The 25,360-nt window shown below is 59.0% G+C and overlaps 1 protein-coding gene across 1 annotated transcript; it reads left to right on the top strand.

Moving 5' to 3' along the window:
* Positions 1 to 5,390: 5,390 nt before the first annotated feature.
* ADCY6 (adenylate cyclase 6) lies at positions 5,391 to 25,152 on the top strand. Its single transcript, XM_058307906.1, is given in 23 exon segments — positions 5,391 to 5,530; positions 9,887 to 10,739; positions 13,898 to 14,047; positions 14,431 to 14,552; positions 14,648 to 14,759; positions 14,868 to 14,995; positions 15,507 to 15,665; positions 15,750 to 15,891; positions 15,987 to 16,115; positions 16,366 to 16,391; positions 16,574 to 16,721; positions 16,964 to 17,061; positions 17,257 to 17,344; positions 17,476 to 17,592; positions 17,885 to 18,043; positions 18,303 to 18,481; positions 19,750 to 19,785; positions 19,868 to 19,997; positions 20,310 to 20,573; positions 21,342 to 21,461; positions 21,463 to 21,547; positions 22,374 to 22,498; positions 22,723 to 25,152. Coding segments are annotated over 22 exon segments (3,492 nt in total). The 5' UTR covers positions 5,391 to 5,530; positions 9,887 to 9,890; the 3' UTR covers positions 22,849 to 25,152.
* The last annotated feature ends 208 nt before the right edge of the window (positions 25,153 to 25,360 follow it).

Raw genomic sequence — 25,360 nt, 5'->3', positions numbered from 1 at the left:
GCGCAAGGAGTGTGCCCCTTAAGGAGAGCCGCCCAGCGCAAAAGAAAGTGCAGCTTGCCCAAGAACAGCACCACACACACGGAGAGCTGAGACAAGATGACGCAACAAAAAGAAACACAGATTCCCGGTGCCGCTGATAAGGATAGAAGCAGTCACAGAAGAACATGCAGCGAATGGACAGAGAGCAGATAACGGGGTGGGGTGGGGGGCGGGGAGAAAGGGAGATAAATAAATTTAAAAAAAAGAAAGAAATGCAGTTTCTCCACATTGACCATTAATACATGATTCTAAGGGGTAAATGGCAGAAAAGCTGATCCAGATTGGAGAAGAAATTTTGCTAATGGTGAGAACACTGGTTACTTGAAGGGAGAACTCAAAGAGGTCACAAAGATCAAATTCCAGGCCAGCTCTGCAGAATGGCAGAAGAGCTATCTCATGGCAGAATCACTATGTTAGATCACTTTGCCCTTTTCAAGCATTTTAACCACAATTTCCTTATCTGATCCTCAAAATCCTGTAAGAAAGATAAAATAGATGGTTTTATTCCTTTTTTTAAAAATACAGATGTTTCCTGGATATTAGTCCACCAGTCTTTTTTTTTTAAGATTTATTTGTTTCTTGTATTGAACTCTGAACCTCCTATATAGTAGATGAAAGCCCAGGTGCCTGAGCCACATCCACTGTCCCTGTTCCTATGTCATAGATGAGGCTCAAAGAGACTAAGTGATGATTTACCCAAAGTATACAGTTTGCTAAGTGATGGGAACTGATTTTCCTAACTATTCCCCTTTCTTTCTTGCCTCAAGCTTTGTCCTTATCAATGGCACCAGGAATCTGTGTTTCTTTTTGTTGCGTCATCTTGCTGCGTCAGCTCTCCGTGTGTGCGGTGCCATTCTTGGGCAGGCTGCACTTTCTTTTGTGCTGGGTGGCTTTCCTTATGGGGCACACTCCTTGTGCGTGGGGCTCCCCTACGCGGGGGACACCTCTGCATGACAAAGCACTACTTGCGCGCATCAGCACTGTGCAGGGGCCAGCTCCACATGGGTCAAGGAGGCCAGGGATTTGAACTGCGGACCTCCTGTGTGGTAGGCGGGCACCCTATCCATTGGGCCAAGTCCCCTTCCCCCATTTTTTAAAAAAAAGACTTATTTTATTTATTTCTCTCTTCTTCCCTGCCCCCCCCCCCCCGCCCCCGTCAGCTCTCTTTTATATATTCGCTGTGTTTTCTTCTGTGTCCGCTTGCATTCTCAGCAGCACCAGGAATCTGTGTCTCTCTTTGTTGCGTCATCTTGCTGCGTCGGCTCTCCATGTGAGCGGCACCACTCCTGGGCGGGCTGTGGTTTTTTTTGCACGGGGCAGCTTTCCTTGTGGGATGCACTCCTTGCACGTGGGGCTCCCTTACATGGGGGACAACCCTGCATTGCAGGGCACTCCTTGCATGCATCAGCACTGCATGTGGCCCAGCTCACCACACCAGTCAGGAGGCCCTGGGTTCAAACCCTGGTCCTCCTATATGGTAGGCGGATGCTCTATCAGTTGAGCCACATCTGCTTCCCAGCATTGGTCCATTTTTAAATTGGGTTCTTTGTCTTTTTATTCTTGTAGGAGTTCTTTATATATTCTGGATACTAAACCCTTATCAGATATATGGCTTCCAAGTATTTCCTCCCATTCTGTAGGTTGTCTTCAGTTATCAGTTCTTTGATGTACAAAAGGTTTTAATTTTTATAAGGATCCATTTATCTACTTTTTCTTTTGTTGCTTGTGTTTTTTGGTGTAAAGTTTAAGACCCCATTGTTTAATACAAGGTCCTGTTTTTCTTTTAGCAATTTTGTAGTTTTAGTTCTTATATTTAGGTCTTTGATCTATTTTGAGTTAATTTTTTTTTTTTTTTAGGTACCAGGGCTGGGTATTGAACCTGGGACTTCATGTGTGGGAAGCTGGCATCCAACCACTGAATCACACTGGCTTCTCCAGTTTTGTTTTTTTCTCTCCCTCCCCACCAACCCTGCTGTTTTTGCTGTCTGTGTCCATTCACTGTGTGATCTTCTGTGTCGGTTTTATTTTTCCCTTGTTGTTGTTTTTTTTCTTTTCTCCTCTAGGCTTCACTGGGATTCAATCCCGGGGACCTCTGATGTGGGAGAGAGGTTCCCTGTAGCTAGTGCCACCTCAGTTCCTGGTTTTGTTGTGGCTTGCCTTGACTGTCCCCCGAGTCTCCCATTTTTTGGGTCATCATTTTGCTGCATTGCTCACCGTGGTGGCCTGGCTTGCTGCATGGGAACGCCTTTACCAGGAGGTCCTGGGGATTGAACCTTGGTCTTCCCAAATGGTAGACGGAAGCCCAATCGCTTTAGCCACATCCCCTTCCCCCAAGTTGGTTTTTTCATTTGTTTGTTTGTTGTTTGTTTTCATTTTTAAGAGGCACCATGGACGGAATCCTGAACTTCCCATGGGAAAAGCAGGTGCTTTGAGTTAATTTTTAAAAATATATTTTTTATACTTAGATACTTAGATTACACAAACACCACACAAAAAAGCAGAGGGGAGGGAAGCGGGCTTGGCCCAATGGATAGGGCGTCCACCTACCACATGGGAGGTCTGCGGTTCAAACCTTGGGCCTCCCTGACCTGTGTGGAGCTGGCCCACATGCAGTGCTGATGCGTGCAAGGAGTGCCCTGCCATGCAGGGGTGTCCCCCGCGTAGGGGAGCCCCATGAGCAAGGAATACGTCTGGTAAGGAGAGCCGCCTAGCGCAAAAGAAAGTGCAGCCTGCCCAGGAATGGTGCTGCACACTTGAGAGTTGACACAACAAGATGGCGCAACAAAAAGAAACACAGATTCCTGGTGCTGCTGATAAGGATAGAAGCAGTCACAGAAGAACACACAGCAAATGGACACAGAGAACAGACAACTGGGGGTGGGGGGGGAAGGGAAGATAAATAAATAAATAAAAAATAGATCTTAAAAAAAAAAAAGCAGAGGGGATTCCCATATGCCCCGCTCCCTACACCTCCCACATTCTCTGGCATCAACAATGTCCTTCATTAGTGTGGTATATTCACTACAATTGATGAACACATTTTGAAGCATTTCCACTCAGCAAGGATTATAGTTTACTTTGTAGTTTACACTCTCTCCCACACAATCTTGTAGGCTATGGCAAGACATCTAATAACCTGCATTTGTCATTGCAATGCCATTTAGGACAGTTCCCAAGTCCTGAAAACACCCCTCTCCCTGCCCTCAGAACCTCCACTGGCCACTGCCTCCACATCAATGACATAAGTTCTCATATTGCTAGAATCACAAGTCTGTAGTAAAATACCAGTAGGTCTACCGTGATCCATAGTTCATTCCCCAATCTTGAGGATTCTGGGATGGTGATGCCCACTATACCTCTAATGGAGAAAGGGCTTAGATCCTATGGGGCAGATGGATGGTACTATCTTGCTTGTAGTTGTAGACTCTCTTGGCCTTAGGACAGTCATTGTCCATCATCATCTCATTATTTGTCCTGGGTGAGTCCAATGAACTGGAGAGTAGGTGTTGCAACTCTGCTGAGATCCAGGGCCCAACTGGTACATGGATGTTCTTGGACATACACCTATCAACTCTAGCACGAATCATAAGTTCAAATAGAAGGGTCAGAAGAGCCAAGGGTAGGGAAACCACAACTGAGTCCAACTCTGTCACACTGGGGAGCATAAATTCCAAAGTAGGGCCTATTGGCAAGGCACCAAACTCCTGAGTTATCTGCCCTGACTATAGTGTCTGGATATCTCCAGAGCCCTTAGGAGCCCTGCTATTTGAGGTAGTATTTACTTTGGCAATCAATGAGATCCTGCTGAGACATAAGTGTAACCTTTGGAAAGACCTCCCAACTCACTTTGAAATCTCTTAGCCATATAAACTCATTTGTTTTTTTACCTTTCCCCCTTTTGGTCAAGGTCTTCCTCAAGTTGCATTGCTAGGTGGTGTTTGGTAGTAATCCCTCCGTGCCAGGGAGGCTCATCCCTGAGAGTCATGTCTCACACTGGAGGGTTGAGTTAATTTTTTTATATGTTGTGAGGTAGGGTCCACTTTCATTTTGCACGTGGATGGCCACCAGTGCAGATTTGGAATGGCCACAAGTTGGGCCTTGAAGGACTCCTGGGTCTGGGGAGAGAGCAACTTCAGATATCTAGGTTGTGGGACTTTGGGTGAGCACGAGCTGCCAAGAGGAGGGCTGAAGTGGAAGGAGAACCTACAGGTCAGGTGGAAGGAAAGGGGAGGGGATCTCTAGAAGAAGCCAGGCAGGCTGCCCTCTACCCAACTCTGGCATCCTCTCTAAAGTCAGACTCATCCACGCTAGCGATTCTAACCCCCCATTATTCTATCCTTCAAAGGGTTATAGGAGCTTCCAGTGATTTTCTCATTTCCCAGGTAACTCAGACAGCTGCTTCAGGCTGAAAACAGAGTAAATAAAACCCCCACACTTTTCTCAGTACTTGCACTTAGCAATGCACTCCCACCCCAACTTCACCCTTCACCATCAGCAAGGAGGCACAACCCTTGGGTAAAAGGTGCCCAGGAGAGTGAGTCTGCGTGTTGGCAGGAGCCGGGGAGGGGCTCTCTGGAGCGGGCAGGCCAGGAGGGCAGCGTGTGCCCTGGATTATCTGGGTCCCCCTTCTGGGCTCTGGGTGCAACAGGTCCGCGCCCGGTGCCCCAGAGCGTTGGCGTGGGAGGAAAGAAGTGATGTGCGGAAAAAGCAGGCCGCGCACACCTGGCGCCTTGTGGAATGAAACCTTAATTAATTATTAAACCGAGTTCCCGCGGGAGGGAGCAGGGCCGTGGCAGGCAGGGAGTGAATGGCAGAGTGGGGGCTGGGGGAGGGAGAGATGGGGGCGAGGAGCGCACGCTGGGGACCCCTTCAGCCCTTAGGGACCCTGACAGGAAAGAGGCCGACCCTCAGTGGGCGGGGGCTAAGAGTCGTGAGAGTGCGGGTTGGCGCGCGCGCTTGGGGACCCCGGGATGGGGTGGGAGGGGAGTGCTGGAGGATGTAGGACGGGGGTGGAGGGACCCGGGAGCGGGCTGGGCGGCCCATTTCCACCCGGGGTCTTGATCCCAGAACAGTGGCCGCTTGTGTTCCCAGGACTGGGGGAGGGACCGGCGGGAGGAGGGGAGGGGGGCGCGCGAAGGGTGGGGTCCCATTCTTCGGTCTCTCTCAGCCCTACCCGGCTCCTCGGAAGGGGAGTGGGCAACGCTGCCCCCGCCTCTGGGGAGGGGGAGGGAGTGCCCAGACAAAAGGAGCTTGTGCCTTTAAGGCGGGGAGTCCGGGAGCCGGCGGGGAGGGGACTTCTGGATCCGGGGTAGAGGGCGGCTGCGCTGGACAACAAGGGAGGGGGCGAGGGCCGGACGGACAGCCGGACGGCGGGAGGGACTGCCGGCACGCGCGGGCACCGGGAAGGACCGCGGGACGGCCGGCCGGCCGGCCGGAGCCCGCGGGGGCGGCGGGGCGGGGGCCCCGAGGAGACGCCGACCCCGGCCGGCAGGTGAGAGCGCGGGGAGGAGAGTTGGGGGAAGTGGCGGCGCCGGCACTCGGGTCCCCACGGGGCTGGAGGACACCCGCGCAGCTTCTGAGACTCTTTTTGGGTGGGGGGCACCGGAGTCTGGGACGGGTGGCGTTGGGAGTGTTTAGGGGGGGAGCCGGAGGCACTTGGGGTTCGCAGAGGGAAGTCAAGGAGGAAGAAAGGGGGACCCGGGACTCCTGGGGCCGGGGCGCCAGGCTCCTCACTCCCTGCCAATCGCTTCCCTTCCTCCACCCGATTGAGTTCCCGGCTTGCCCAGGGGACAGGGAAAGACGTGCGCTGGGGGAGGGGCTGCCCAGAGGTTCCCGCAGCGGGGCTGCAGGGCGAGCCTCCGAGTTTGGCAGAGTGTGACCGAGTGTAGGGGACGGAGAGGCACCCGGGACAGAAGGAGGGATGGCCCTCTGCCTGCGGGCGCGGGGGGGGGGGCGGGGGGGGCCCTGCCATCTCCTTACTCCCGAGGTTCATAATGAAAGGGGTGGTGTCAGCCTCCCCCCTTCCCCCAAGCCTGCGGCTGGGTGGGCGCTGGCAGCAGACTTTACTCAGAGCCGGGGCTTGGCTGAAAAGCTAGAGGTGGGATCGGGCGATCGGGGACCCTTTCCCCACACCCTGCCCCCCACCAGAGGACCCCTGTGAGTTGGAGGAAACTTGGGGAGGTTTGCATGGTTGGAGGTGGAGGTGGGAGCCCTTTGCAGTCTTTAGGGAGACCGAGGCCTGTGGAGGGGAGGAGAAGGCAGTGCTGGACCTACAGATGCAGGCCTTGGGGAGGCTTCTCTCCATCTGGAAGGGCTGGGAACTGAGGCCCAAGTCCCAGCGTGGTGGGTGGTGCTGGCACTGGAGGGCCCCGCCTGGGCAGTGCCTTCTGCCACGAACTTTCTGAAGTCGTTGTAAACCCCTTGAGCCTCCTTTATTTTTTTTTTCCTTTGCTGAAGGGAGCAGGGGCTGGAGGGGCCCTGGGAATGGGGCGGGTGGGAGGTGGCCAGGAAGAGGGTTTGGGTGACGGGGGGCGGGTGGCCATCCTTGGGGCTGGGCCTTGGCCTACCCAGACCTGGGTCTCCAGAGCGAAGGATCAGGGTTTGGGAGGGACTTGAGGTCTGAGAGGCTCTAGGCCTTGGCCTGCGGGACAGAAAGGGCCCTGGCTGTGGTTGGAGGATCCTGGAGCGGACCATCTGGATCCGCGAGAGACTATCAAGGGACTGGGGACGGAGCAGGAGGTCCGAGCCCGCAGGCTCAGGAGCCCGACTCCAGGGCTCTGGTTCCCAAGTTCAAAGCGATGGGGTCCTGGGGCTTGGGGGACCATAGAGGAAAATTGGGTGGCTTTGAACGGGCCTCTCCCCAGTTCCCTTCCTTGTCAGCCTGGCGTGGGGTGCTATGGGCGAGTCCTCCAGGGGCGGTGCCTTGGGGGGAGCCCGGAGCTGGATGGGTGCAGCTGGTCCGGCGATTGGAGAGTCCTGAAGTTCTCCCCGCGAGGGGTCAGAGTGCTCTGAGGAGGGTCACACTTTCCCTGGGCAGTGTCTGTCCCTTCCCTATGGGATTGAGCCAGATGCTAGGATGTGCTTCCAGGGGACTGGAAACATGGCCAGAAATCGGCTCTTTGGGACCAGAGGTTTGGGCCAGCTGGGGAGACGGTGGGGGTGTGTGTAGGACCAGGAGAGAGGGGCACGTGAATGGGAGGAGGCTGACGCAGTGTCACGGGGGAGGTGGGGTGGGAAACTCACTCACTCTGGGCTCTGTCCCCAGCAGCTCTGGGTACTGACAGCTGAGGACACGGGGACCCACAGAACCAGGCGTCTGACTGGCTGAGGAGACGCGTGCTCCTGACTTCCCCAGTCTTCCCGTTTCTTGGAAACTGGCAGACATTTGCCTTGGAAGCGGTGTAGGGTGGGGAGAAAAACCAATAGTTACCAAGCGTGTATTACATGGCGGGTACTGTTCTTCTTTTCTCACAACCATTGTTATCCCCATTTTACAGACGAAGGAACTGACTCAGGGAAGTTAAATAACTTGTCCAAGATCATGCAGCTAGCAAATAATGGTTTGAAACCTGGTCTTGCTCTCAAGAACATGCTTCTGCTGAAGTATTTTCAAGAGTGAGGCCACCTTGGGTGACATTTTCCCAATGGCGGTGCTTCTGTCCCTTCGTGTATCTGAGAAGGGCGGGGGCAGGTGGTGATGTGAAGGGGCTGAAGGGCCTGCTGCTCTCTGGGGTATAGAAGGGATGCTGAAAGAACGTACCTGGGGATGACTCAGGGATGGAGTATCGGGGTGTGCAGAATGCTCTCCAGCCTGGCTTCCGCTCTGTGGCCCTCGGGTATCTGGAGATGGCTCATCTGCCTTGAGTGTTTGTTCCTGCTGCCACCTGGGGCCAGCACTGGGCATCTCCCCCCGCCCCCCGCCTTGTCTCCCAGCGAGTACAAATGTCAGTGCTGCTAGCTTGGCGGGTTTGAGTACAAGGAGCCGGCAGGGTGCCCTGTGGTCATGGAGGTGTGGGGCCTGTGGGCCCCCGCCCCACCTTCTCTGACCTGGACGCAGCTAGGAGGCATGTTGGGATCTTGTCATATAGTCGTCTCACCCCTGTTGGAGGCATTTGCCTCTAGGAAACCTGGGATCTGGCTCTAGTTTGGTTATCCGTGATCTCCAGTAACTTGGACAGTCATTTAAAACGGCCACGGGCCTCAGTTCTTTTTTCTTTTTTTTCCTGTTAGGTCTGTCCTAGATTAGCTGCCCAAGGTTTTGGTGAGGATCAGATGGAATTAGGCATGTGAAAGGACCTTGAAGAGTTCCAAGGAGAGAGCAAGTACATGGGACTGCTATTCGTGTGTCCATTTATCCACACCGCATTTACTTAGATCCTGGAGATGGATTTGCAGTGAGCAAATCAGACAAAAATCCTTGCCTTCATGGAGCTGACGTTCCAGTTAGGAGAGACAATGACCAAATAAGTAAAATATATAGAGTGGCAGTTGCTGATAAGAGCTATGGAGAAAATTAGGAAAAGAAGGCATAAGGCTGGGAAGACAGATAGGGAGCTCCAGGAAAGGGGTTTCTATTTTAATAGGTGTTGAGGGAAAAGCTCACTGCTAAGGGGGCATTTGGACTGCGACCTGGAGGAGGTCAGGGAGTGAGCCCTGCAGCTCTTACTCCAGGTGGAGGGACGAGCAAACATTCAAGGCCCCAGGCTGGCATGTGGAGTTGAGGAACAGCAGAGGCTGATCCACCTCGAGTGGAGCCACGGGATTATCATTATTAGTTATTATTTCATGTTCGCTGCTCTCTGCCAGTGCCCTTGAGCTAGCTGGCTATCTCGCTTTCTTCTCTCTCTCTCTTTTTTTCTTTTAACATATATTTACTGAGTCCCGACTATGAGCCAGGCCCGGTTACTTGGTGCTTAGTATGAAGTTTTGAGCAAAACAGACATAATCCCGAAGCCTTACAAAGCTTACAGTAGGGGGTGGAGACACACATTAATCAGGGAATTATTTAATTTTAATTGTGATAAGTACAATGGAGAAAATAGACAGAGGGTAAAACAGGGGACCAAACTTGGTCTGGATGGGGGAGCTGGGAAAACTGCCCTGAGGAAAAGACCTTTAAAATGTGACCAGGGGTAAAATTGAATTTAGCTTGGTGAAGTGTACGTTGCTGTGTGCCTGTGTGATGGGGAAGGATGTGGAAAGAAATTCCCTTTTGTACCGAGGTCGCTTATTGGCAGTTCAGGCTGAATTCATTCCACAGATGTGATTTGTTTGGCTCGCGGTGTTCACGAAAAATGTGAATCAGTTGCCAACATTTAAAAGTGAGGAGATGTCACATTAAAATCTGGATTTTTATTTTTGTTAGCATCTGTTGAAAAATCAGAAGCCGAGGCCCCACTGGGACATGGGTGGCAACAGCCTGTTGGTACTGGGCGGTGTCTGCCCCTGCACAGGGTGTGGACTTTAGCTCTTCCCAGTTCCGCTGAACCTCCCTGGGCTGCTCCACTTGCTGATACAGGGCACTGGAGTTTGTGACCACCGAGAAATCAGTGCCTTTTAGGGAAGAGGTGTATTTTTTTAAGTGTACTGGCTTTGTAGCCAGACAGATTGGGGTTCGAATCTTGGTTCTCTTACTTACACAGCTGCCTGGTCCTAGGCAAGTTCCATCTGCCTGGTCGGGAGAGCCTCAGCTCTTGACTGGGGACACCGCCATCCACTCTGGAGTAACTGCGTGAGGATGGCGCGTCTACAGCGCTTAGCGCGCCAATAGCTATCGGTCAGTGTTAACTACCGGCAGGGACAGCGGCCGCGGCATTAATGTAATACCACCCCTTTCCTTTCCCCCCAGCGGCATGTCCTGGTTTAGCGGCCTCCTGGTCCCCAAAGTGGACGAACGGAAAACAGCGTGGGGTGAACGCAACGGGCAGAAGCGCCCGCGCCGCGGGACCCGGACCGGCGGCTTCTGCGTGCCCTGCTACGTGAGCTGCCTCCGGGAAGCAGAGCCGCCCGGCCCCAGCCCTGCCGCGCCCCCTCGGTGCCCCTGGCAGGATGAGCCCTTCACCCGGAGGGGCGGCCCAGGCAAGGGCGTGGAGCTGGGGCTGCGGGCGGTGGCGCTGGGCTTCGAGGACGCCGAGGCGGCCGTGGCGCCGGAGGGGGAGCCCGACGTGGCGCCCCCGAGCGGGCGCGCCTGCTGGCGCCGCCTGGCGCGGGTGTTCCAGTCGAAGCAGTTCCGCTCCGCCAAGCTGGAGCGCCTGTACCAGCGGTACTTCTTCCAGATGAACCAGAGCAGCCTCACGCTGCTGATGGCGGTGCTCGTGCTGCTCACGGCCGTGCTGCTGGCCTTCCACGCGGCGCCCTCCCACCGCCAGCCGGCCTACGTGGCCCTGCTGGCCTGCGCCGCCGCCCTCTTCGTGGCGCTCATGGCGGTGTGCAACCGGCACAGCTTCCGCCAGGACTCCATGTGGGTGGTGAGCTACGTGGTGCTGGGCATCCTGGCGGCCGTCCAGGTGGGGGGCGCCCTGGCGGCCACCCCCCGCAGCGCCTCCGTGGGCCTCTGGTGCCCTGTGTTCTTCGTCTACGTCGCCTACACGCTCCTGCCCATCCGCATGCGGGCAGCCGTCCTCAGCGGCCTGGGGCTCTCCGCCCTGCATTTGATCTTGGCCTGGCAGCTCAACCGTGGGGATGCCATCCTCTGGAGGCAGGTGGGTGGTGCGCGAGTTAGGCTTGTGGAATGAGAAGGGGTCTCGTGGTGGAGGGGTGGGTGGGGATGTCTGGCTGTAACTGGGAGGCGGGGCAAGAGGTGGGAGGTTTCGGGGATCAACCTCCGTTAGGGATCCGGGGGACAGGGCACTGCTGAGGGGAGGGTGGACCCCAGGAATTTGGCCACCAGACCGGCCTGTGCTGTGTCACCATGGACCATGGCCCCTGAAATCCTGCAGCCTATGGGGTGAGGGTGGGGTGCCCTTGGGTGCATGGCTCAGGGCCATGGTGAGGCTGCGAGGCCTCTGAGACTCAGGCCCAGGTACCATTCCTGAAAAGCAGCTCTGGGTGGTGATCTGGAGGGACGAGCAGGGTTTGGATGGTGCTGGCAAGGGAAGAGGTGTCTCTCTCCTGGACTAAGGCCATCTGCCAGGACAGGGACAGAGAAGAACTGGGGCCAGCTCTCTCTCGAGGGTGCGACTGGTTTTGAGGGGGTTGGAGAGAGGTAGAAAGGAGCCTTAGGGTCTGCTCTCGTTCCGCCCCCCACCCCCCGGAGGCCCGACCAGGGGCTGCCTTGAGGTCCTCTGCGTTCTCTGGGTTCCGGGTGGTGTGTGAGGCAGCCAAGGAAGGGCTTAGCTGCAGGCGCACCTGCTTGTCAAATGGGCTCCGTCCTTCTCCGCGGGATCTTAGACAAGGAACTTCTCTCAGAGCCTTAGTTTCCCAGTCTGTAAAGCTGCATAAAAATAATCTGTACCTCATAATGTTGCTGTGAGGGCCCCACCCTTTCCCAGAACCGGACAGGGCAGTGCTCTCACCTGGGGGCAAGGAGGTGGTGAGAGTGCCACCCGCGATGGGACCCGGCTGGGGGGCTGCTGGGAAACTCCTTTCAAAGAGGCAGGAGCTTGTGGAGCCTGCGTCTCCTGTCATGCCTGCCAGTCTCCTGGGCGATGGCTGGACCTGGGCTGAGGGGACTCTTGGTCAGCACCGGCAGTGCAGCCCCCCAACCAACACCTGGACCCGCCGTCAGTGCGCTGGTTTCAAGGGTGCCCGTCTCTGTCTTGCTCAAGGCTTGTGGCCTGTAGCCCACCCTTGCCCCACCCACAAAGAGGAAGTCGCCTGCGCCTCCTAGGGTGAGAAGCTGGGTGCTCTGGCATGATGCCCTTCCCTGCCCAGCCTGTGCTCCTGCTCTGGACAGGAACAGAACGTACCTTTTTCAAAGTAACTTTATAGCCCGTCTGTTTGTGCCGCACGTGCGGCGGGGCACTGTCCGACCTCTTACAGGGGCCAGGGTCCTTCTGTCCTTGCTAACCCCCCAGCTTTTTTCCCTGTCAAGCTGGAGATTGGGGCTGGGCTGCCCTGCTGGGGAAGCCAGGAAAATGGGAGGTGCTGCCTCCCCTCCCCCCGCCCCTCTGGCCAGCCAGGGGGTGGGTGGGTGTCTCTTGCCTGCTCTCGGCTGGCATGGTGCCCAGATCTGGGCCCGGCGCCCGATCGGGAAGGCGCAGCCCCGTGGAGGCCAGGACTGTGCCAGCCGCCTGCCTCTCCAGGGCGCCTGGCTGCAGCCTCACCCCTGGGTCTCGGCAGCCACATTCTTGGGGTGGGTGGGGAACGTAACCTCAAGGAGCGGAGAGTGATTCCCGGGCCCAGTTGAGCCTGTGGGTTTCTGGATCGGTTGGGGGCTTGGAGCCTCCTTTCTGGCCTTCTTGGGCAGCGCCCCCGCCCCCGAGGTCCAGCTCCCTCCCTCCCAGGACGCACTCGAACACATCACACATCGGCAGGTTCACCCAGTGACCCGCGCCCGGCCTGCAGCCTCCTCCAGTCCCCTGGCATCCATTTTTTCTCACAGTTGGGTGGGAGGGTATGTGCGTCGAGTTATTTCAGTCTCTCGTCCCCCTTCCCCTTCCCACCACCATGACTCACATTTTCCTCTTGGGCTCCTGGGGCCAGGAAGGGAAGTTGCCTGGTTTGCCCCCCCCTTTCCTTCTCCCCCACTGGGGGCTATTCTTAGAAACCCCCTAGGGAGATAGTATGTCCCCCTCTTCACCCCTGCTGCTGGGAGGGGGCCTTGGCCGGTTAGTCCTGAGCCTTGCGAGCTGGACTTGGGAAGGGAAGCCGGGAGGCCAGGCCTAGAGGAGGCTATGGGTTAGCCAGACCCTCTGCTCCGTTTTACCCAAGAGGAAACTGAGGCCCCAGAGATTAAGCCCAACTTTGCAGGCCTAGTTCCCATTCTGGGCTCTGGGCTTCCAGTTGGTCCTCTTTTCCTCCCTTCTCCAAGCAGAGCCCGGGGTGGGGCCACTAGTGCCAGGTTAACCCCTGAGACTCCAGAAACCCGGAGGCTTGCCTTAGACTTCCTGGAGAGTCAAGGCTACCGATGATGATTGGGTCCCTAGGAGGGAGGGCCTAGGGGGCAGGGCCTGGAGGGGCCACATGTGGGGGAAGCTGTACCGCGAGGGTGGCCTGGCACAGTGGCACCCGTCCCCAGTTAGGGAGGGCTCTTTGGGTTTGTGGAATTGATGACTCGATGACTTGGGCGCTGAGGCTGGGCCTCAAGAGCTCTGGGCGAATGAAGTGAGTAAGAACCTTGGAAACTTGGAATGTACTAGACAGCAGGGTTAGGACACAGGCTTTGAAGTCTACTGTCGTGGCCTCAAATCCTATGCCAGCCCCTGCCAGCTAAGTGATCTTGGGCGAATTGCTCAGCTTCTCTGTGCCTGAGTTTTTAAAGCGGGATATTGTTACCTATCTCACAGAGTTGTGAGAAATATATTATTGTATAGAAAGCACCTTTAGAATCCTGGCATATTATATAGGCAGTCAGCCAACTAGATGCAGTAACAATTATTATTAAGAAGGTCGGGCGAGGGAAGACCTTAGCAATCTTATTCCCCCTTCCGGTTGCAGATGAGCAAGCTGGGGCCCTGGGTCATTCGCAGGGGCGTGTAGAGTTCAGGCCTCCTGGGTCTCGCCCTGTAGAGAGAGCCCCATGCGGAGGCAGCAGCATCTGTCTTTCGTTTAGGGTGTCTGTGAGGCAGGAGGTCATAGGGTACTGGGCTGGGTCCTCTGGCCTCCCTGGCCTCCTCCCCAAAGCAGCACCTCCGCGGGGAGCCTGGCAAGCGGTGCCCGGGTGTGGTGGTCACGCTCTGCCTTTGCCACCCTCCGGCAGCTCGGTGCCAACGTGCTCCTGTTCCTCTGTACCAACGTCATTGGCATCTGCACGCACTACCCAGCCGAGGTGTCTCAGCGCCAGGCTTTCCAGGAGACCCGCGGGTACATTCAGGCTCGGCTGCACCTGCAGCATGAGAATCGGCAGCAGGTGGGGGCTGCTCTCGGGCCTGGGGATCCCCCTGTCCAAATAGCTGGCAGGGTGGATGGGCTGCCTCGTACAGCTCTATGGGACAGTGGGAACGGTCCCCCCCCGTGGTGTTCTGCAGAGGCCCCATGGCTTGGGAGCTCCTGTCCGGGGGTGAGAGGGGGTAGATGGGAGCTCACCTGAGGGACGGAAGGGGGTGGTCGGTGAGGGCTGGAACGCCTGGCTGCTGAGGGCTCTGATGGAGCCAGTTCAGGCCACAATCCAGAAGGGATGCTCAGGTCTCCTGAGAGATCTGGGAGGGTCCCTGGGGACGTAAAGGGTCCAGGAGGGACTGAAGGTCAAGGCCTGGAGGACGGGCCGTGCCCTGATGGGAACCGCTGGCCTAGGAGCGGCTGCTGCTCTCGGTGTTGCCCCAGCACGTTGCCATGGAGATGAAAGAAGACATCAACACAAAAAAAGAAGACATGATGTTCCACAAGATCTACATCCAGAAGCATGACAACGTCAGGTAGGGTGGGGGTGGGAGGATGCCAGCTGAGGGAGAGGGGGCCCGGGTGTCTCTGCGGGACGCCTGGCGCCTCCGTCCCCTGTGGTTGTCCACAGCATCCTGTTTGCAGACATCGAGGGTTTCACCAGCCTGGCGTCCCAGTGTACCGCGCAGGAGCTGGTCATGACCCTTAACGAACTCTTCGCCCGGTTTGACAAGCTGGCCGCGGTAAGGGTGCTGGGGCTCGGGGGAGGGCAGGCCACGGGGGGAGAGCCCGGCGTCACCGGCGGTGGTGCGGTGCGGGTGACCCCTGCCCCCATCTCTCGTCCCCTTCAGGAAAATCACTGCCTGAGGATCAAGATCTTAGGGGACTGTTACTACTGTGTGTCGGGGCTGCCCGAGGCCCGGGCGGACCACGCCCACTGCTGCGTGGAGATGGGGGTGGACATGATCGAGGCCATCTCGTAAGCAGCACCCCGCTCCCAGGCTTCCTGGAATTTTGGGTGCCTCCTCTTGGATGTGCCCTCCTCAGGAATTTTCCTCTGTTTCGACTGTCTCCCCATCTCTGTGATGCGTGCCTGGGGAGAGGCAGTCTGCCTCCCCTCGCTGGAGGCTTTTCCAGGCCATCAGCTCTCCCCAGCCCGTGCAAGGATCCACGTGCACCCTTAGAGCCCAGGCAGCAGTGGGGGAGGCGGGCGGAGGGGTGCGAGCTGGGCTGCAGGGGATGCCAGCTGGGCCCGGCCGAGGTGAGAACAGCGATTCCTCCAGCTCTGTTCCACGAGATGCCGCCGGCCAACACGGCCCTCAGGCATTTGTCCTTGCCCGCACGTGTCCAGCCACGGCTGTGCTCCTGTCCCCAGCCCCTGGGTCTGCCCCTGGCGGGGCCGGCTCGGAGGGGAGTGCAGGGCCCAGGCTCTGGGGTGGAAGGGGGGGGGGGGAGCCTGCCGGGTGCTGAGCGGCGCCGCCCCCTCCCAGGCTGGTGCGCGAGGTGACGGGCGTGAACGTGAACATGCGCGTGGGCATCCACAGCGGGCGCGTGCACTGCGGCGTCCTCGGCCTGCGCAAGTGGCAGTTCGACGTGTGGTCCAACGACGTGACTCTGGCCAACCACATGGAGGCCGGGGGCCGGGCCGGGTGAGCAGCGGAGGGCGCGCGCGCGGTGCAGGAGGGCAGCGGGGGGGCACCGAGCCCAGGGCTCACCCTGCCGGCTCCGCACAGCCGCATCCACATCACGCGGGCCACGCTGCAGTACCTCAACGGGGACTACGAGGTGGAGCCGGGCCGCGGCGGGGAGCGCAACGCATACCTCAAGGAGCAGCACATCGAGACCTTCCTTATCCTGGGAGCCAGCCAGAAACGGGTCAGGGCCGGGGGGAAGGACAAATGGTGGGGAGCGGCAGGGGGTGGGCCTCTCCGGGCCCCTCTTCTGAGGCTGCGCCCGCGCTGCCTGCGCAGAAAGAGGAGAAGGCAATGCTGGCCAAGCTGCAGCGGACGCGGGCCAACTCCATGGATGGGCTGGTGCCGCGCTGGGTTTCCGAACGCTCCTTCTCCCGGACCAAGGACTCCAAGGCTTTCCGCCAGATGGTGAGGGGCTGCTGGCCCGGGGGCCTGGCTGTCTTGTCTCCCTCAACCCTCTGTGCCGCCCTCCCCCTTCTGCCTTCCTTGCTGTAGCTGCTGTAGGTGAATTCGGGTGTCCGGGGGCTAAGACAGTTTCATCCCAGGGGTTCCAGGCCCCTCGGAGAATATGATGGAGACCTCAGCAGGGTGTTGGGGGGGGGGAGGGCTTGCAGAGGATGCCCCTCAGCTCACACGCACATCCTGTCCCTTTCTCCAGGGCATCGATGATTCCAGCAAAGACAAGTGAGTCAGGGTATTGAGGCCGGGGCTGTGGTGGTGGGGAGCTGAGATCCCCCTCCCCCGGGGCCCCAGGCATGCCGGGCGGGAGCAGGCGACACACAGCCGGCTCACGCTGACTGCCTTGGGGGCCGCCCTCCCATGGCGATGCCCATGCGCCCCGGTGAAGCCGTCTCCCCTGCTCTCAGCCGGGGTGCCCAAGACGCCCTGAACCCTGAGGATGAGGTGGACGAGTTCCTGGGCCGGGCCATAGATGCTCGCAGCATCGATCAGCTCCGCAAGGACCACGTGCGCCGGTTCCTGCTGACCTTCCAGAGAGAGGATCTTGAGAAGAAGGTCTGGGGCATAGGAAGGAAGGCCGGAGGACAGGGCCAGGGGTGGGGGGCGGGTGCAGCCGGGGACGACGGCGGGGCACAGGTGGTGGAGCAGGAGAGGTTGGGGAGGGCGGCGAGGGGGCCACGGGGCACGGTGCAGATGCTCATCAGTCGGGCCAACCGCTCCCCCCCAGGTCCCCTCCAGGGTGCCCCGCCCTTGCTGTCCCTACCCGTCCTGGGCCAGCCCTGTCTTCTCTCCCCCAGTACTCGCGGAAGGTGGACCCGCGCTTCGGAGCCTACGTCGCCTGCTCCCTCTTGGTCTTCTGCTTCATCTGCTTCATCCAGCTCCTCATCTTCCCACAGTGAGAGCCTGACCCCCCGCCCCTCGCCCCCCGCCCGGTTCTTTGCCCCCGTGCCGCCTCCCAGAGTCTCCCTAAGCACTCACACAAGCCTACAGCGCCTGGAGCCCGCACCCTCGCCTGTCCTGGGGGTGGGACAGGAGTGCCCAGATCTTCTAGGATAATGTTCTCCCGGCCCCGGCCCCGTTCTGCCTCCAGCTCCGCCCTGATGCTCTGGGTCTACGGCGGAATCTTCCTGCTGCTGCTGATGGCGGTGCTGGTCTGTGCCGTATACTCCTGTGGCTCCGTACGTGGGGGGAGTCCAGGGGCCGCTGGGAGGGGCAGGCTGGCCCGGGGGGCCATGCGAGGTGGTGGCTGTCCCTTGCTGCCTCCCCCTGGCCGACACGGCTCACACCTACATCTCTTACCTGCCTCCAGCTGTGCCCGAAGGCCCTGCAGCGGCTGTCTCGCAGCATCGTCCGCTCGCGGGCACACAGCACTGCGGTTGGCATCTTTTCAGTCCTGCTCGTCTTCGCCTCTGCCATTGCCAACATGGTAAAGGCCGGGTGGGAACTCCTCCCCTCTGCGCTGTGCCAGACACTGCTTGGGCTGCTGGGGCACAGAGAGGAATAGGTCCCATTTCCTGTCCTCACAGAGTCCCCCGCCCCCCCCATCCTGAACGGGGTGGGATTAATTTCCCGGTTCTCCCTCCTCCTTGCTCTCCTCGCCTGGCCTGTCGCCACACCTGAGCGAGACCTTTGGCCCCTGGAGCCTAAGGCGCCTGGCCAAGGTCCTTGTGACTCTTCCCCCTTCGGGAACCTTGACACACCTCACCTCACTTTTGCAGTTCACCTGTAACCACACTCCCCTGCGGACCTGCGCAGCCCGGCTGCTGAATTTAACGCCCGACGACGTCACCATCTGCCACCTGCAGCAGCTCAATTACTCTCTGGGCCTGGATGCTCCCCTGTGTGAGGGCACCGCACCCACCTGCGCCTTCCCCGAGGTGTCCGAGCAGTGCTCAGGCCGGGGGGCGGGGGACAGGTCTTGATTCTAGTAGTTGACCCCTCGGTCTCGTGATGGACACCGGGGACCCAGGAGCTCACCAGCACCCCCAACCCCAGGAGCAGCCAGGGCCCCTGGGGTGGCGAGGGATGTCGGGGTTGGAGGGTCGTGGAGGGGAGGCGAGGGCAGGCCTCCCTGCACGGGGGCACCGTGGCCTCTGCCTTCACCCAACGCTCCCCCTGCCGTCACCCCATCCCCAGTACTTCGTCGGGAACGTGCTGCTCAGTCTTCTGGCCAGCTCTGTCTTCCTGCACATCAGCAGCATCGGGAAGCTGGCCATGACCCTCGTCCTGGGCCTCGTCTACTTGGTGCTGCTCCTCCTGGGGCCCCCAGCCACCGTCTTTGACAACTATGACCTGCTGCTTGGCGTCCATGGCTTGTGAGTCTCTCCTCACCCCCCTTCAGCCCTCTGCGAGCCTCCCCCACCCTGCCGGCTCACCACAAGCCTCCCCGGTGCCCGGGTCCCTTGCGCCCTTGGCATGCCCTCACCCACCGCCGACACACAGGGCAGGAGGAGGAGGTGGAGAACCTCCCAGCCTACGAGCCCAGTCCCCCCAGGGAAGCCCCCAATCCTGGGAAATCCCATCGTCTGCAGGCCAGAAGTAAAAAATCCCCTCTCCTGTTTGCACGGTGCTTTCATATCCACTGTCTTAACCTCCTGGAGGTCACACAGCTGCTTGGCGGCAGAGCTCTGGCTGGGAACAAAAACTTCTGACTTCTGCTTGGGGGCTTTGCCTGGAAACTCTACTGGCTTTTCCTCCATGAAACTCCGCCCCCCCCCCCCCCCCCCCCCCCCCCGCCTTTGTGAGGTTGTGGCTTAGCTTGGTGTATCTGCCACTCGGTAGCTATGTGACCTCTCTGAGCCTAGACTTCCTCATCTGTAAAATGATGGTACCATTTAGATGAGAGAGTAGTCATAAAGATTATAGTAACTGACACATACTGAAAGAGTTTTAATGTTGGAGCCCCGGGAAGCAAAAACCAGAGAAGCAGATATGTGAGGAAAGAGAGAAGGCTCCGTTAGACACGGCCAAGGCCCTTCGAGGAGAGACGAGCCGTTTATCTGATAGTCTACACCTGGCCTGTGGAGCGAGGAGAGCAGCTGAGGCTGGAGAGAAAAGAGCCCTGGGAAGAGAGGAACCCAGGAAGCCTGAACCTTGGCAGATGTTGGCAGGCATCTTGCTCCAGCATGTGGCAACAGACTTTGGTGGGGGGAGTAATTTATGCTTTTTGGCCTGGTCTCTGTATGCTTCTACCCCAAATAAATACCCTTTATAAAAGCCCCCCAAAATTATATATATATAGAAAGCTGATTATGTGTTATGCACTGTGCTAAGCCTTTTACATGCATTATTTAGTTCTGATCCCCATTTCACAGATGAGGAAACCGAGGCTTAGAGTGTTAAGCAACTTGTCCCAGGTTACATAACTGGAGAGTAAGAGGTGGCAGAAGCGGAACCGTCTCTTAACCACTGCTCTTAATGAGTTAATCAGTATAAGTAACAGCCCTGGCCCAACCCCTGACGTATGGTATGTGGGTATGTCTTTAGTACCTGATGTCTCTGTCTTCCCTTCTGTGTCCCACCCAGTGACCTAGGAAACTCCAGTGATTTTTTTTTCTGTCTTTTATATCTACCTTCCTGCCAGGGCTTCTTCCAACCAGACATTGGATGGGCCAAGCTGGTGAGTGGGGGCTCTGGGGCAGCCGGGCTTGGGGCCGCCAGGTGCCTCTTCCAGACCCTGAGCACGCGCCTGCTTCCCTCAGCTCAGGAGCGGGGAGGGTGACGCTCAAATACATGACCCCTGTGATTCTGCTGGTGTTCGCGCTGGCGCTGTATCTGCATGCACAGCAGGTGGAGTCGACTGCCCGCCTGGACTTCCTCTGGAAACTGCAGGTGATGGACCCTTGTGGGAGGGAGGAGGCTCCTGGGACAGAGCCGGGGCCGAGGTGGAAATGCACCTCTGGCTAGCGGCCCAAGGAGCAGACGGCCCCCAGCCTGCCCTGGCCCCGTGCTGCTCTCTGCCCGTGATGTCCCTGTGCTCCATCCCCTCCCCAGCCCCCTCACCCTCCCGCCCGTCCTTTAGGCCCCCTGCCTCTGTGCCTTCCTCCCTCCGTGTGATTCCCTCGGATGCCCTTCCCAGGCCTTGGCCACTGCTCTCACCCCTTGGGAGTGTTAGGCAATGGGTGATGGGTGTGGTGTCTGCAGGCAACCGGGGAGAAGGAGGAGATGGAGGAGCTCCAGGCGTACAACCGGCGGCTGCTGCACAACATTCTGCCCAAGGATGTGGCCGCCCACTTCCTGGCCCGGGAGCGCCGGAACGACGAGCTCTACTATCAGTCGTGTGAGTGCGTGGCTGTCATGTTTGCGTCCATCGCCAACTTCTCCGAGTTCTATGTGGAGCTGGAGGCAAACAACGAGGGCGTCGAGTGCCTGCGGCTGCTCAACGAGATCATTGCTGACTTCGATGAGGTACTCGTCTAGGCGGCTGGTGCTGGCTGAGTGGGGGCACTTGGGGGCTGGGGGAGCGGGGAGAGCTTTGGACCCAAAGGTCAGGATTGGAGGGAGGTGGGTGGCACGGGGAAGAGACAGGGAGATCTGGTGGAACCTAGAGATGGGAGCAGGGGCTGGGCAGAGAGAGGCCGGGGGTGGGGGGCAATTCCGTGAAATGTCCGAGAGAGCAAGGGGGTCTGTCCCAGTGGGCAGTGTCGTCGTTGTAGGAGACCAAAGGCGAACATGAGGCTGGATCTGGGGGAGAGGACAGGATAGGTGTCTGGGGATGTTGTTGGGGGAAATCTGTAGACTGTGGACGAAGCCCCATGTGGCCAAGCCAGCAGGACAGTCCCCCGAGTAGAGAGAATGGAAGCAAGACGTGAGGAAGAGCCCTGGACCGCCGGGCCGAGAATGGGCCGTTGGCTGTCCTGGAGAGGAGTCTCTTGCTCCTTCTGGGACTTTCCCTAATAGCCTAGCTGAGCTGCTGGGTTTTGTCGAAACCAACCTTCCAAAGCTGTGCGCCCAGTTCCCCGGCTGGGCTTCTGCGGGCGAAGGCGGCCTGTTCTCCTGGCTCCCGGTCCTGCGCTGAGAGCAGCAGCTGGAAGGAGTGCTGCGTCACCGAGAGGAGGGCAGCTGTTGAGATGGCCAAGGGCGGAGGGGACGAGGCCCGGGAAGGAGGGCGCAGGGGCGCAGGGTGGGGCTGGGCCGCTCCGCCTTGACCTCCCGGGCCCCCGCCGCACTGTCCAGATCATCAGCGAGGAGCGGTTCCGGCAGCTGGAGAAGATCAAGACCATCGGCAGCACCTACATGGCCGCCTCCGGGCTGAACGCCAGCACCTACGACCAGGTGGGCCGCTCGCACGTCACCCGCGCTGGCTGACTACGCCATGCGGCTCATGGAGCAGATGAAGCACATCAACGAGCACTCCTTCAACAACTTCCAGATGAAGATCGGTGAGGGGGCCCAGGACAGTGCTCCCGGGGGGAGCCGAGGGAGCAGGCAGGGGATAGGGTCCCAGCTTCCCCGTCAGCGCTCCCCTGGGGTCTCCGTCCCTCCCACCTCCCATAGTGACTCTGGTATTAGCAATCGAGGTCATGTATTGAGGAGGGCCTCCCACGATTGCTGGGCACTGGCCTAGACATTTTTCAGCACATTTTTAATCCTCCCATTATTATCCCCTTTTACAGATAAAGAGACTGAGGCGCAGACAGATTAAGTAAGTCGGGCCCAAGGTCAAACAACTAGTGAGGCTGAGCTGGGATTCGAAACAAGGTTTATTTAAACCCCAGGACCTGTGCCCTTACCTCTGGCTGGTCTGACAAGAGGTACTGCCTCTCAGACGAGCTCGGGAGCAGCTAGCAGTCTGGGTGCTGGAGGCAGACCTTCTGGGTGGGCACCCCTGGCTGCCCCACTCGCTGGCTTATTTAGCTAGCCAGCCAACTTCTCTGAGCTTCAGTTCACCTTCTCTGTAAAACGGGGACAATAATACCTACCCTGGAGGGCCGTGCCGAGGGGAAATAATGGAAAATTGCTTACCAGAGTGGCTGGAGCGAGCACTCCAGGGGCTCGCTGCTGCTAGGATGCACCGTGCTTGACCCAGGGTAGCTCCTTAGCCGAAGCACCCAGATCCTCCGTTCGTGACAACCAGGAGACAGAGACGCGGCCCTTTTCCGCTTTCTCCTCGGTGTCCTTGTAGACGTGCCGGGAGGAGGGAGGAGCCCCTGGGCTGGCCCTGGGACATCCCCTGGTCTCAGTGTCATGCTGCCCTCCCTTCCTCAGGGCTGAACATGGGCCCGGTCGTGGCAGGCGTCATCGGGGCTCGGAAGCCCCAGTACGACATCTGGGGGAACACGGTGAATGTCTCCAGCCGAATGGACAGCACGGGGGTCCCTGACCGCATCCAGGTGAGGGGGAGATGGGCAGAGGCTGGGAGGGGCACGGGTCCCGAGGGCCTCCACGGGTCCCTGTCTGCAGTCAGCTAGGGTGGGGACCCGGGCGCGCTGGCCGTGGTGTGGTTGGTGGGGTGGGGATTGGGACGGGGGCGGCTAGCACAGCCAGAGAAGCCCTGGGCCCCTGCGAATGCAGCAGGGAGGAGTCCAGGCTAAGCGGGCTCCCCTCCCACCCCCAGGTGACCACGGACCTGTACCAGGTTTTAGCTGCCAAGGGCTACCAGCTGGAGTGTCGAGGGGTGGTCAAGGTGAAGGGCAAGGGGGAGATGACCACCTACTTCCTCAATGGGGGCCCCAGCAGTTAGCAGGGCCCAGCTACAAATTCAGCTGAAGGGACCAAGGTGGGCACCGAGTGGGCCCTGCGCCCGCCGGGTGGAGCTCTGGCAGCCCCAGCGGGCCGTGCTTGGACCATGCTCGTCTGCCCTCAGGCTGGTGAACTAGGGGATGCCAAGAGGATTATGCAAGCGACTTTTTTTTTTCACTCGGGGTAGGACTGTTCCTCCTCCTTTCCTCCACCTTCTGGTGGTAGGGGAGGGGGTGGCAGCAGAGGCACGGGGAGCCCTCCTGTCTGAGAGGTTAAAATGGCTTTTGCCATGTCCACCCCTTCCCTGTCTGGGCAGCAGGCTCAGGGCTCGGCCCTTCTTTTCCCTCTTTCCTGGGAAGATTTTGTACAAAGGCTGGTGCAGGCCTGAGGAGTGCCTATTCCACGCTTGCCGTGGCAATCCTGCGTCTCCGGCACCGGGCCTGGGCACCGCCGCCTCGGCCAGGTCTCCCTCCCAGGCACAGGGCAGAGGAGGGCAGTGCTCCGGGGACCCAGCTCTACCCATATTTCAGGGGAACGTTTCCATTTGCCAAATCCTCGTCCCGTGATCTGACCCCAAAGGGGAACAGAGGGACTTGGGACAGCTCAGATTCAGCCCCAGTTCCTATGTGGTTCCAGGGCAGGGGGCGTCTGGCCTCGTGGGTACTGTGAAAGCGCCCTGCCAGCGAGCGAGGGCGCGTGTGGGGAGAGCAGACGATCAGGAGCTGGAAGTTCACCTGCAGGTGCCAAAGAGAGCCAGCTGGCCAGGGGGCGGGGTGCTGCCAGACCCCGAGGGGCACTGAGGCAGGTGGGGGCAGCTCCCTGGGCCCCGGCTCCTTCCTGCCGTCTGCTGGCAAGGGGCACAGAGCGTCTCTCCTACTCCTTCCGTTGCCAAATAGAAAAGGGCCAGGGCATCAAGGAAGATGTCCCCGCTCCTAAACCTGTCCCCCCAAAGTCTCTGGCGCGGGGGGAGGGCCTGTGTGTTTGTGTAACTGTGCGTGCATGCTGGTCTCTGTGCATATCTGTTTTCCAGGTCTGTGTGTTGTCCTTGTGCTCCTGCTCCTCAGCTCTCCACCCCGGGCTGCCTCTCTCCCGTGGGCCTCTGTCTTCTTGGAATAAGGCAGGGCTCCCTATTTCAAGGGATGGAGAGAGATGCCCAAGTCGCCCAGGAGTGGGATGGGGTGTGCAGTGAGAAGAGGGTGGCCCCGGGGAGAGAAGTCCGTTTTGTGCCAAATCCCTAAGTGCCGTTTGGGGGGCCACGTGTGCGGCATGACTGTCTCCCTGCCTGGGGCGGGGACCCCAGCCGCTGCTGGAGCCCAGTGTTTCGTGCACTTGAACTTTCTGGGGTTTGATGGGCAGAGGCTCAGGAATTCCCTGGGTTCCCCAGCTCGTGTCCTGGGACCTGGCGTGCTTTGGGACTGGGGTGGCACGGAAGCTCTGAGGACCCAGATATTGGTACTAGGGGATGGGGCAGGGAACCCTGAAACTTTGCCTTCCCCAGCCCGCAGCCCGACTCCAGCGTGTCCCGGGCTCCCCTGAAGCCTGCAAGGGCTGGCTGAAGGCTTTAGAAGGTGACATTCCCGAGTCCCTTCCCGCCCCCCGCCTGCCTTTTGCCCCATTCCCTGCCACCTCCTTGGCTCTGGCTGGAATTAGTTGGTGCCTTGGTTTTTCAGTCCGTATTTATTTAAGCCAGAGGCATTGGCGTGAACTTGGCTTGGAGCTAGCTTTGTCTTGGAGGTGACTAGGGGGGCGGAGGAGAGAGGGTCCGCAGGGCTGCTGGTTTGGGGGGTGGGAAGCGGCAGGTCGCTGTCTTGCCTTTTGACTCCAGCTCCAGCCCCTGGCGGCGGCGGAGGGCTGGTTTCTGACTCGGTACTGCCGGCCTCAGGGGCTCGTCATGCATGCCCCAAGTGGGCATCAGGCGCTTCACCAGCCAGGGCAGAAGGAGGGGCGGACTAGCTGGTTCAGGCAGAACCCACCCCCCTCCCGCAGCCCTATCCCTGGATAGGAAGGGACTGATGGGTGCCACGGGTGGGGCGGTAAGTCAGCCTTGGGGGACTCGTCCTGCTTCTCGCGGGGCGGGAGGGGCCCGCCCCTGCCCTGGCTCCCTGTACCGCAGTGCCAGCCATGCCCCTCCCTCGGGCTACCACTGCCCCCTTCCTCACCCGGGGCTGGGGGAGCCGGCGGCTGGGAGGCCCGTGGGCTTTGGTTTTATAATGTAACCACTGTGGGAGGGGGGAGGGGTGTACCATGTATTTCAGTGACATATTTAATATATTTAAATATCAATAAAATCCAACTCTTTGTACAAGTTCCTGTCCTGGCTGTTCTGGGCTGTGGGCTGGGGTGGGAGTGGCCGTCGGTCGGGTGCGGGAGGCGGCCTCCCACCCCCCGGGCCCCGTGGGCCTGTCTCCTCTGTGGACAGAGGGCTCCCTCTGGCTTTCTCCGTGCGGAGGCGGGGCTGCAGTGTCTTCCGAGCGCCCACCTACTCCGCGGCTTCAGCACCTTGAGGACCAGTG

This window comes from Dasypus novemcinctus, chromosome 12 (genome assembly GCF_030445035.2).
Source record: "Dasypus novemcinctus isolate mDasNov1 chromosome 12, mDasNov1.1.hap2, whole genome shotgun sequence".
NCBI lineage: Eukaryota > Metazoa > Chordata > Mammalia > Cingulata > Dasypodidae > Dasypus > Dasypus novemcinctus.
The sequence above is the reverse complement of the archived record's forward strand: the minus strand, read 5'-3'. Positions and strand labels throughout refer to the sequence as shown.